Source organism: Lactuca virosa, chromosome 9 (assembly GCF_052849685.1).
Source record: "Lactuca virosa cultivar CGN04683 chromosome 9, Lactuca_virosa_CGN04683_v6, whole genome shotgun sequence".
Classification (NCBI taxonomy): domain Eukaryota; kingdom Viridiplantae; phylum Streptophyta; class Magnoliopsida; order Asterales; family Asteraceae; genus Lactuca; species Lactuca virosa.
In genome coordinates, this window is record NC_136434.1 from 168,838,487 (window position 1) to 168,850,091 (window position 11,605).

At 34.0% G+C, this 11,605-nt stretch overlaps 3 protein-coding genes across 7 annotated transcripts; all 3 read left to right on the plus strand.

Annotated features, from left to right (window-relative positions):
• The first annotated feature begins 1,377 nt into the window (after positions 1 to 1,377).
• Positions 1,378 to 2,186, plus strand: LOC145139996 (uncharacterized). The gene is made up of 2 exons (XM_079073625.1): positions 1,378 to 1,403; positions 1,493 to 2,186. The coding sequence occupies exons 1-2, from the start codon at positions 1,378 to 1,380 to the stop codon at positions 2,184 to 2,186; spliced, it is 720 nt and encodes a 239-aa protein (XP_078929751.1).
• A 965-nt stretch (positions 2,187 to 3,151) lies between these two features.
• Positions 3,152 to 4,958, plus strand: LOC145136772 (eugenol synthase 1-like). Its single transcript, XM_079070886.1, has 5 exons — positions 3,152 to 3,471; positions 3,587 to 3,721; positions 4,011 to 4,248; positions 4,313 to 4,516; positions 4,623 to 4,958. The coding sequence occupies exons 1-5, from the start codon at positions 3,220 to 3,222 to the stop codon at positions 4,787 to 4,789; spliced, it is 996 nt and encodes a 331-aa protein (XP_078927012.1). The 5' UTR covers positions 3,152 to 3,219; the 3' UTR covers positions 4,790 to 4,958.
• A 1,290-nt stretch (positions 4,959 to 6,248) lies between these two features.
• LOC145135527 (protein FAR1-RELATED SEQUENCE 6-like) lies at positions 6,249 to 10,789 on the plus strand. 5 transcript variants are annotated; one of them, XM_079069792.1, is made up of 7 exons: positions 6,250 to 7,423; positions 7,500 to 7,673; positions 7,750 to 7,814; positions 7,906 to 9,172; positions 9,250 to 9,402; positions 9,481 to 9,730; positions 9,813 to 10,789. In XM_079069792.1, exons 4-7 carry the CDS (start codon positions 8,876 to 8,878, stop codon positions 10,061 to 10,063), a joined length of 951 nt encoding a protein of 316 aa, XP_078925918.1. In that variant the 5' UTR covers positions 6,250 to 7,423; positions 7,500 to 7,673; positions 7,750 to 7,814; positions 7,906 to 8,875; the 3' UTR covers positions 10,064 to 10,789. The 5 variants fall into 5 exon arrangements, 4 of the variants coding, with proteins under 4 accessions (XP_078925918.1, XP_078925917.1, XP_078925916.1 ...); XM_079069791.1 differs by having other exon boundaries at positions 7,500 to 7,814; XM_079069790.1 differs by having other exon boundaries at positions 7,750 to 9,172.
• The last annotated feature ends 816 nt before the right edge of the window (positions 10,790 to 11,605 follow it).

Here is an 11,605-nt window from a genome sequence, read left to right on the forward strand (position 1 = left end):
TAACTCATGCATGAACTCAAAAACTCCATAAAGCTTGCACCTTTATGAATAAGGGACCCTTAAAATGTCTAGATCTACTAGATTGAGCTCCTAAAACAAACTTACCTCACCAAGACCAAGCAAAAGGACTAAAATGCCCAAAAATCAACCCAAAGTAGTTCTATATGATGAATAGCCAAGGTAGAGACTTTATACCTCAGAAGTCTCAAAATGAAAATGCTAACACTGTATCTCTAAGCTTTTCCCTAAAAGTTGAGTCTTTTACCTTCTTCTTTTCTTGCACAAACCACCAAAAGTCTTCTTCCAAGCTCCAAGCTTCACCCAAGTTACTCTAGGGTTTCATGAACGACAAAAGAGGTGGTGGTCGACTTAAAATGACCAAAAGGGTGGTATAATGTTGCTTATATAGGGTAGGAACCCTGAATTTAGGGTTTTGGTCTGAAGGGAGTGCGCCCCACGTACCCCTTAGTACGCCAGACGTACTCATGAACCACCCGCGACCATTTATCCTTATACGATGGGAGTACCCCAGCTTACGCTGGGCCTACCCAGCCAACACACGCATGCATCCTCGCGTGCATGGGACTGATATGCAAGCTTTTCCATCCAAGGGCCAATTCTGCCAATAACTTCAAAATGCCATAACTCACTTATCCTAAGTCCGTTTCCAACGAAACTTATATCCACGAAAAGGTGGCGAGAAGCCCTACGCTCCTAGCAATACCCCCAACCCTTAAAACCTCCCAAACAAAACCCAAACTCCATAAAAGGTCGGGACATCAGATTACAATTATACCATTGGCCTCTAAAGACACAATCGAACACTAGGACCACTCGTACCCTGACACCCACATTTAAAATGGGCCAGATCCTTCCTTTCCCGAAGCCCTAAACCCCATGACAACTGATGATTGGTCCGCAGCCCCAAGCAACGAGGCAAATCCGAAACCGAGTGTTACAGCCAACATCAAGGTGTTCAAAAAAGATTTCTTGATATAAATTCAAGAGATTTTTATATGCCTTGTGGATGTCATAGTCTTAATTTAGTTTTGTGTGATATAGCAAATTCTTGTCATAAAACTAAAACTTTTTTTGGTACTTGTCAAACGATATATAATGTTTTTTCTAGTTCTACAAAAAAATGGAGTGTTTTACTGTAGTATGTAGATGAACTAACACTTAAATCATTGTCTGCAACACGTTGGGAAAGTCACAGTGAAAATGTTAAAGCAATAAAAACTCAACTTTTTCAAATTAAAAAAGCTTAAAAAAAATTAGCTAAAGTGAGTGATTATGGAAAAGTTTGTAGAGATGCTGAATCATTAATAAATGGTGAATTTTCTAGTTTTGAATTTATTTTAAGTTTAGTAATATGGCATGATATTTTATTTAGAATTATTTTGGTAAGTAAAAAGTTACAATCCAAAGAAATAATTCTTGATGTTGCGGTAAAAAATTTAGCAGGGTTAGTTAATTATTTTGAAAATTATAGGGAAAATGGGCTTGACTATGCTATTAATGAAGCTAAAGAAATAACACTTAGTATTGGAGTTAAACCTGAATTTCCTATTAAACGTATTACTTATAGAAAAACACAATTTGATGAAGTTCTAAATACTGAAAGAGAACTACAATCTTCTAAAGAAAATTTTAAAATGGATTATTTTATTGTTCCAGTGGATATGACCCTTACACAATCGAAAAGTAGATTTGAGCAAATGCAACATTTTGAATCAATTTTTGGATTTTTGTTTGATGGTTCAAAGTTAAAATCCTTACTTGATGATGAATTAAAAAAATATTGTATGAAACTTGAAACTAGTTTGACAGATGCTGAGGAACTTGATATTGATGGAGGAGATTTATTTATTGAGTTACAAGTTTTGCAGGTAATGTTGCCGGATGAAGCATACAAATGTGAACTTCCTTGGACGGCTATTCAAATTATGGAGTTCACAAAGAAAATGGACATGTTTCCTAATGTGTTGGTAGTATATAAGATTTTGCTGACAGTACCGGTTACAATAGATACTGCAGAAAGGAGTTTTTCAAAATTGAAGTTATTGAAATCATATTTTCGAAGTACCATGAGTCAAGAAAGATTAAATGGCTTAACAATATTGAGTATCGAAAGTCACTTTCTACAAAGTCTTGATTATCATAAAATTAAGGATGTTTTTGGATGATTTTTTTGTATGTTTTTGTTTGCATAACTTTGATTTAGTTTGATTATAAAAATTTATTTCAATTTTGCTATCGCTTTTTTTATATATAAGGACATTTATTTAGTATATCGTCCCGAGCATTGAAAGTCAATGGATCGACCCTACAATCCGAGATGATACAATTGATCGATTGCTTGCTTGAAGGAGCCGAAGGTCAAGTACTCACGAGTTAGTTAGTCACGACAATAGTTTGATCGATTGTTGCAATTTTTTATTTCGTTGCTCGCATGATGACCACATGAGGGAAGAACGAATTTGCTCAATTTGCTTTTTGTCCAAGGATCACGACTAACTTCACAAGTGAAGAGAATCGATCCTAACTTGACTTTTCAATTTTCCGGTTCTGATTAATCCGTCTGAAAACCGATTTTTTTATACGCAGTACCGGTTTATCCGATAACCTGTTCAGAGGATATGTGGTGACCGGGAATCGGCCCAAACCATCCTTATTCGGTTATAACCAGTTCCGGTCCAAAAGTCCGGCCTTAATATCAAGCATCGCCTAAATCATGTCTTCGAATTCTCGACCATGATATCTTGAAACTTAAACCATTCAAACATGGTTTACGGCCAACCTAAACCATGATATCTTGAAACTTAAATTGTACCATTCAAACATGTACACCTCTTAATTGCGTTAGCATTGTTCTATAGAATACGTCACCTTCATGGCATCTCACTATTCGTATATAGTTTCTTAGATACTTCAATCCCTTGATTGAAAAAATCCAAATATATAGCCCAAAATATTATTAGAGGTGTGAATCTAACCATTTTCTAGAAGAAAAGAAAAAGTGAGATGCTCCACCTAAAGTAATCAAAAATGAATCCGGACATATTCATGGGCATAATCACTTTTAAGAAAGAAGGATGTATATGTAATAATCCAAAAGAGAAAGGGTCTAACTATAAATTCATGCTTCTTGAGCCTCGATCACCATGCTTCCCAATCCGCTATAACTACTCGCTTACCAAACTCTACTAGTCTACTTGCATGCTTAAACTCAATTGCTCCCTTTTCTATCGTATCCGATCACCTGGAAATCGTTGTCGAAGAAACAAAATGGCGGAAAAGAGTAAGATTTTGATCATCGGAGGAACTGGTTACATCGGAAAATTCATCGTCGAGGCCAGTGCCAAGTCCGGCCATCCTACTTTCCTTCTCGTGAGGGAATCCACGCTCTCCAACCCTGCCAAATCCTCCCTGGTCGAATCGTTTAAGAAATCCGGCGTTACTTTCATCACTGTCAGTAATAATTGTTCTTCTTTAAGTAACTAGAATTTTTCCAATTGTAGGTTTGTAAAATGATCGAATTGATGTTTTTAGAGAAATTCCTGATAATTGTGTATACTTTTGGCAGGGAGACTTGTATGATCACGCGAGTTTGGTGAAGGCGATAAAGCAGGTAGATGTGGTGATCTCGACGGTAGGTCACACACAACTCGGTGATCAAGTTAAAATCATTGCCGCCATTAAAGAAGCTGGTAACGTGAAGGTAATTGAAAATCTATAGACGAAATCAATTTCTGCAGCCTGTAGGTCGTTCTTATTGTTCGTTTCATTCGATTGTAGTACAGATCTACTCCGTCTGTAGATAATTTCAATCTTTTCAAGTTTGATTATCGAATTATTTTAGTTGAATTTACTCTCAAATGGCATTCACACCATGAAAAGGCATATATGTTTTCGTTTGGATATTTGGAGATTCAAATCCGTTAAAAAGTTCACCAGGGATAAATGTTGCTACGATTTCTAACTTCTTCCATTGTTCCTGTATTACAAAGAAATTTTACCCATCGGAGTTCGGAAACGATGTGGATCGTACAAACGCCGTGGAGCCAGCCAAATCAGCTTTTGCAAACAAGGCGCAGATCCGCCGCGCCATTGAATCCGAAGGAATCCCGCATACCTACGTCTCTTCCAATTGTTTTGCTGGATATTTCCTCCCAACATTAGCACAGCCAGCAGCCACCGCGCCACCAAGGGATAAAGTCGTCATCTTAGGAGACGGAAATGCAAAAGGTAAATTAAACCAATTTCTTTCTTTCTCTTCAAGCTACTTTCTAATAATCTGTATATATCGCAGTGGTTTTCAATGAGGAACATGACATTGGAACTTACACCATTAAATCCGTCGATGACCCAAGAACTCTGAACAAAATCGTTTACATCAAGCCTCCTGGTAATATTTACTCATTTAACGAGCTGGTGTCGTTGTGGGAGAAGAAGATCGGGAAAACGTTGGAGAGGGTTTATCTTTCCGATGAACAAGTTTTGAAGAACATACAAGGTACTGTAACTCTGTAACTCTGTTTTATGTTCATTACCTGAAACACCTTCTTCTTCATCATCATCATCTCCAAATCCCGATGACTCATTTGTTCATTATTCTGCAGAATCTCCGGTTCCGTTGAACGTGGTATTGTCGATCTCTCACTCGATCTTTGTGAAGGGCGATCAAACAAACTTTGAGATCAAACCATCATTTGGGGTTGAAGCTTCTGAACTTTATCCTGATGTTAAGTACACTACAGTTGATGAATTTCTCAGCCGTTTCGTCTGAAATGTCAAGCGGCGGTGGTTTCCGGTGACTGATGGGTGGAGCTATTATAAAAAGTATGGTTATTTCGATCTATAGATGGATATATTTCGTGTTTGGGTGTTTTCTATATTTGAACTTTTTATTTGCCAAATATTGAAAGAATAATAAGCATTAACAAAACTTTTCGAGAGTTCTTGCCGTTAAAGGGAGTATATGGTATTGTTGCTATGGTCCTAAAAAGCACACTATGCTTAATTTCGATAAAGTTCTTGCCGTTAAAGGGAGTATATGGTATTGTTGCTATGGTCCTAAAAAGCACACTATGCTTAATTTCGATTTTAAAAAAAAAAAAAAAAAAGTGATTTTCTTTTTTGTTCATATTGATATGTTATCGATGGGTCTTTGAATTAGCGGTGAAAAAGTGATTTTCTTAAATGAGGTGTGGTGGTTAAAGTCTCGTTAAAAAGACAGATGATATTTACTGTTTCGATTAATTTTACATTTCAAAAAACACTAATATTATAAAAGCCCTAAATTTTTAATGCGTAATTGGAAAAAACCCTAATATTTTTATTATTATTGCTATGATCACAACTTTATCGCAGAATTATCACTTTAGCCCACTTAACGAGTTTTATGGTTAACTTTTTTACAAAATCAATCCTAAAAAGTTTAAATTTGGTCCCTGGGGTTTGCAAAAAATTACACCACATGGTTTTTTAACCATTTTTTTCGTTTTTTGTATACTTTATTTATTTTCGGTTTTTTTTAAAATATATACATTTTTTATTTTCTTTTTTTATATACTTTATTTATTTTCATTTTTAACTTTTTTTTCAACATTTTTTTTTTTATCTTTTTACCTTTTGTTTTCTATTTTTTTTTTCCTATTTTAGTTATTTATGGGTTTTCTAATGTTTTTATTTAATTTGATTCAAGTAAACGAACTTGAATTCAGTATAAATTACTATAACAAGTTTCTTTTATAGACACCGACTATTATTTTTATTTTTTTGTTTTTTTTAGTCTATTATCAAATTGAAAAATATTATCTTGAATTTATTCTATTGATATCACATATAGAAATATGATGTAATTTGCAAGTTATATAACACATTGAAACACTAATTCTCAATAAACAAACAATTTTTTTTTTTTTAATTTTCATTTTTTCGTAACATAAATATAATAGCACTAAAGAAAAAAAGAATAAAAAGAAAATAAGTTGGACCGAAACTACAAATATAAATATAATTATTTTATTTACTTGAATAAAAATAAAAAAATTACAAAAACTATAAATTATCAAGATTGTAATATACTCTAATATATTAATACATTTTATATTTTTTGAAAAAAGATCAATAAAAAGATAAAAATACAAAAAAAAAACAAATAATTGGAAAACAAATAAGAAAAAAATAAAAAAAATTAAAAGATGAAAAAAATTAAAATATAATACGAAAAGAAATATGAAAAAACCTAAAAAAACTCTAATATATTCTATATATACACTAAAAATAGAAAACAAAAGGTAAAAAGGTTAAAAAAAATTGTTGAAAAATAAAGTTAAAAAATGAAAATAAATAAAGTATATATATAAAAAGAAAATAAAAAATGTACATATATTTATAAAAAAACCGAAAATAAATAAAGTATACAAAAAACGAAAAATAAAGTTAAAAAACCATGTGGTGTAATTTTTTGCAAACCTCAGGGGCTAAATTTGAACTTTTTAGGACTGATTTTGCAAAAAAATCAACCAACTTAACCATGAAACTCGTTAAGTGGGCTAGAGTGATAATTCTGCGAGAAAGCTGTGACCATAACAATAATAAAAAAATATTAGGGCTTTTTCCAATTACGCGTTAAAAATTTAGGGCTTTTATAATATTAGTCCTTTAAAAAACAAAAGTTGTTGACATTTTAATAATTATGGTCCCACTTTTCTTTCTTAAAATATAAGGATAATGTCTTAAAAATATATTAATTTTTGTTTTGTGTAAAAAATATGTATTAAAAAAAGAGAAATTGAGTTATCTATCCATAATGAAGAAAATAGTTTTTCTAACAAAAATTTATTTTTTGGTTTGATATTTCAAGAATAAATCTGAAATCCGATAAACAATTCTGAAATTTCAAGAATAAAAAATTTGTTTTTAATTAAAATCTAACAATAGGTTAAACAAACATATTAATAGGAAATATATACGATGATATTGCCAAACATTTGAGTGAAAAATATGATCATAAACACTACAGTAAATTACTGAAATGGTCCATGTGGTTTAGGTAAAATTGTGTGTTTAGTCCCTAACTTGTTTTTACACTCGTACAGTCCTCAAGGTTTCATTTTATTACGCGTCTGGTCCCTATTGACGTTTTTTGTCACTCTTCTCCGTTAAGTATATCACATGTCTGGCACACTAAGGGTATATTCGTCCTTTTACACATGGCGCCTAAATGGCTATGCCAAACGTTTCTTATATCTTCCTGATCATCTTTCTCGTTTACGTTACACATACCACTTCTCTCAACTAAATCACGTAGAAAACCCTAACCTACTCGATTTCAATCAAGATTTCCTAAAGGCAACAATGGTGGGGTGGAGGATTCGAGTAGACATGGCGGAAATAGACGTTGGACGAGTTTACAGTAAGTATTTTTGTGTTTAATACTCTTATCTAAAGCACAAACTCTCAAAACCTAAGCTTCATTCTCGTTCTCGCAGGGGGGAATCCGTCAATATTCTCGATTAAACTGTTTTATAATGGAGTTTTTACAAAGTTTCCTAGAAGGAGACACATAAAGGGAAAAGTAAAGTATGTTGATTTAGTGGACATTGACGAGTTCTCTTTTCATGATATTGATGAAATTATGGACATCCTTGGTTGCGTAGAGGAAGGTAAGCTATTGTATTATCACTTCAAAAGACCATTATCAGATTTGGACACTAGTTTGTTTGCTTTGGTTTGTGATAGTGATATTAACCACTTGAGGACATATGTGGAGAAACATAAACTTATTGAAGTTTATACAGAGCATGGTAAGACAATGTTAAAGACATATTTAATGTCCCCTAACCCTAGTAAAGTTAGGATTGAGGAAATTATTGAACCCCTTGCATGTTCTAAAAGGCTTTTCTTAGAATGGAAGACATCAACAACAGGGGATTGTAGTGGTTCTACCATACTAGAAGTTGAACAATGTGGAAAACCCCCAAATGAGCCTCAATTTCAAACACAAGGTTTTGATCAAGACTTTGATCATTGTGAAAACCCTCCAAATGACTTTGATCAAGACTTTACTTCATTTGTACAAGACTTTGATCAAGACTTTACTGCATTTGTACAAGATGAGGTCAATCAAAGTGAGGACATTGGAGTGTATGGTGATGATTTGACTGATAGTGAAGATAGTGACTTGCTATTAGACGAGGATAACATGATTGAGGAGCCTGATATAGATATGAAAGATTTTTTCTTGAACATTAACCAAAATACAGAATGGATGGGTGACATTGGAGGGTTAAGTGTGAATGTAGAAGATGGTAAGGAAGATGAAGAAATTGAGGTGCTTAATAATGACATATTGATATCTGAGTCGTCATCTGATGAGGGGGGGGGATAAAAGTAGAAGAAAGTCAATTAAAGCAATACGAGAGGCAGAAGAAAACAGTGAAGCGCGTGTTACTGATCCCTTTTACTTGTATCAGAGTTTTGGTTCATCTGAAGAGTTGAAAAACAAAATAAAACAACATGCTGTCGAGACTAGAAGAGAGATTGTCATAATTAAAAATGAAAAAAATAGGGTAAGGGCTGTTTGTAAAGGTAGTATACCAGACCTTATTGAAGTAGGTGTTGGTGGGCCTGTTGAAGAAAGGAAGTGCCCGTGGGTCCTATATGCAAGCAAGTGGAGTAAGGATGCAGATTGGGAGGTTCATACGTATGAAAAAAACATGTATGTCTACAAACGAGGACTGTGAAAGCTTGTACTTACAAGTTTTTATCCAAGCAAATTGTGCAACAAGTGGAAAGTAACCCCACAATTCCTACAAGAGCTTTACAAGAACAACTCCAACGCCAATATCAATGTGACATTTCAAAGATGAAGGTATTTCGGGCAAAAACCGAGGCAAATATTCATGTGAGAGGTGATTATGCAGGCCAATACTCTATACTAAGAGACTATATTTTGGAACTTCAAACACGAAACCCAGACACCACCGTGAAAATTGAGGTTGAAACCGAACCCAATCCCCACTATGAATCAAGAATATTCAAGCGGATATACATATGCTTAGGGTCATTGAAGAAGGGTTTTGCAACTGGAAAACGAGATTATGTTGGCTTGGATGGGTCTTTTATGAAGGGTCCTTATCCAGGAATAGTCCTCACTGCAGTGGTAAGTTTACACTTTGTTTTTTTTTTTTCTCATCTATTTTTAATGTTTTTAATTACTAACTTAATATTTGTATTTAGGGTCTTGATGGAAACCACTGTACTTGTCCTTTGGCATATGCTGTAGTAGAGGCCGAAAACATCAATTCGTGGACTTGGTTTTTAAATTGTTTGGGTGATGACCTCGACTTGCACAGTAACTCCAACTTTACATTTATATCTGATAGACAGAAGGTGATCTATTTTTTGTGTCATCTTTATAACTACACATGTATAATTCAATTTGATTTTATTTATGTTTGTATTTGGTAGGGACTGTTGCATGCAGTAGGTACACTTTTTCCATGTGCAGAACATAGGTTTTGTCTACGCCATATCCACGAAAACATGAAAAAACAGTGGAGGGGAAGGGTCTTTCAGGACATGTTATGGAATTGTGCAACTATAACAACTGTGCAAGAATTTCACCATGCAATGGAAGAGTTTAAGAAATTGAACAATGATTGCTATGAATGGGTTAAATCTATTCCACCTCAACACTGGGCTAGGTCACACTTCACAGGTTTGTATCCTTTTTTAGTTAATGTACCTTTATTTTTGTTAGTTACTAAAATATGTTAACTTAAACTTCAATTGTAATGCAGGGAGGGCACATTGTGATGGTCTTCTAAATAATTTGTGTGAGTCTCTTAATAGTCAACTTCAAAAAGCACGTGAACAACTGATCATCACTTGCCTAGAATTCATTAGAGAGTACCTAATGGTAAGGATAGTCACAGTGAAAAAGGTAATCGATAAGGCATCTGGACCTTTGACTCCAACTGCAACAACTGTATTGGAAAAAATAAAAAATGAGACATCACATTGTATTGGTGTTTTTTTGTGGGAATGGTAAATACCAAGTCACTGGACCATGGATGGACCAGTGTGTTTTTGACATGGTTCAACATACATGTTCTTGTAGGCAATGGGAACTCACTGGCATCCCATGTAAGCATGCACTAGTTGCAATATGGGATATGAGAAAAAACAACAAAGATGTGGGGTTGCCTGAATCATGGGTTCATCCCACTTACTGGCTAAAACATGGAAGGAAATGTATCCCTTCAAGATTGAACCTATTAATGGAAGAAGAATGTGGGAAAAATATCCTTGCCTGTCACACCCCCAAACCTGAACGGCAGAAACATTCGGGGGCGTAGGACGTCATGTACAGTATCATCACAATTGAATAGTAAAGAAAGTACACACCACCATAACATATATTTGAAAAGTTTACATGATAGTTGTATTACATGTTTCAAAAGTCAAATACAATATGATGTTCCAAAAGATATTACTAACGCCAGAGCATTAGTCTCCAAAAGCAGTTGCTAACTTGGTTTAGCGATTTCCTGAGAATACAAGTTATTTCAAAGAAAAAGTGTCAACATTTAAGTTGGTGAGTTCATAAGTATACATTTGTGTAAATGTATGCCATTCGAAAGTTTGTGTTCGTTTTCCAGAAGATCCGATATTTTCTCATAAAAGGAGTTATGAATCTTTGTATGTGTTGAATGAATGTATCGAACCACTAAAAACCTATATTTTCCTATCAGTGAGGAGTAGTCTCAATTGTCCAAGACTATGATTTTGTAAGTAAATATGTAATACTTAAAATAATGATGCATAATTTTATTAGTAAACAAAACTATAAGAAGTTTGTAATTTCACGTAAAAATAATTGTAATATTACTTTTCCCGCAAAAATATAAATGTCATAATAATTGTCTATCCTGAATTATGAACATGCTGATAATACCCTATTATATAGTAATTACCCCCCGAGCATGATTGAGTTATGTATTACTACGTGCATGAGTCATTGTTTCCGCGTGTTGTGAGTTCCTCATAACCATACTAGACGTAGTACCCAATGTTGACATTTGTCACCCTGGGGACTGTAGCTAACAGTCAGGGTGCGAAGTCGTCAGCCCCGTATAGATCTATACACACTTGTCACGCTCTCCCTCCAGGAGACTCTGGTTATAGGTGGGGACTTTCGTTTGGTACAAACAAAGCCATATGACATCACATGATTGCTAACAACGAGTTCACGAGTAATATGATGAAAAACCTTTTGTATGAAATGATTACCCTTTCTACAGTGTTAACAAAGGCATAATAACGAGTTATATTTTCTTGTATAAACATGATGTTATAGTTGAAATAGCTACCCTTGGTATGATGTAGTATGCGGATATATAAATAAAACATATTGTATCCCATGAGGGTAAAGTTGCGATGTATGATGTTTTGCATGTTAATGACTTCATATGATAGTTATAACAATAGTAAGATAAGTATAGCAAAAGATTGATGTTTTTCACACGAGTTTAACCGTGTGTTTACTTGTATTCCCCCCTTAAAAGTGTTTAAAAGCATTTAAAAAGCATTT

Excerpts from the sequence above, each read along its gene's own strand:
- LOC145139996 (XM_079073625.1), top strand. The coding sequence starts at position 1,378 with ATGATATTTTATTTAGAATTATTTTG. Across the intron at positions 1,404-1,492 it reads TTTTATTTAGAATTATTTTG|GGAAAATGGGCTTGACTATG; the intron begins GTAAGTAAAAAG and ends TGAAAATTATAG.
- LOC145136772 (XM_079070886.1), top strand. The coding sequence starts at position 3,220 with ATGCTTAAACTCAATTGCTCCCTTTTCTATCGTATCCGATCACCTGGA. Across the intron at positions 3,472-3,586 it reads CCGGCGTTACTTTCATCACT|GGAGACTTGTATGATCACGC; the intron begins GTCAGTAATAAT and ends TACTTTTGGCAG. Across the intron at positions 3,722-4,010 it reads AAGAAGCTGGTAACGTGAAG|AAATTTTACCCATCGGAGTT; the intron begins GTAATTGAAAAT and ends TGTATTACAAAG.
- LOC145135527 (XM_079069789.1), top strand. The coding sequence starts at position 8,876 with ATGAAGGTATTTCGGGCAAAAACCGAGGCAAATATTCATGTGAGAGGT. Across the intron at positions 9,173-9,249 it reads GAATAGTCCTCACTGCAGTG|GGTCTTGATGGAAACCACTG; the intron begins GTAAGTTTACAC and ends ATTTGTATTTAG. Across the intron at positions 9,731-9,812 it reads GGCTAGGTCACACTTCACAG|GGAGGGCACATTGTGATGGT; the intron begins GTTTGTATCCTT and ends ATTGTAATGCAG.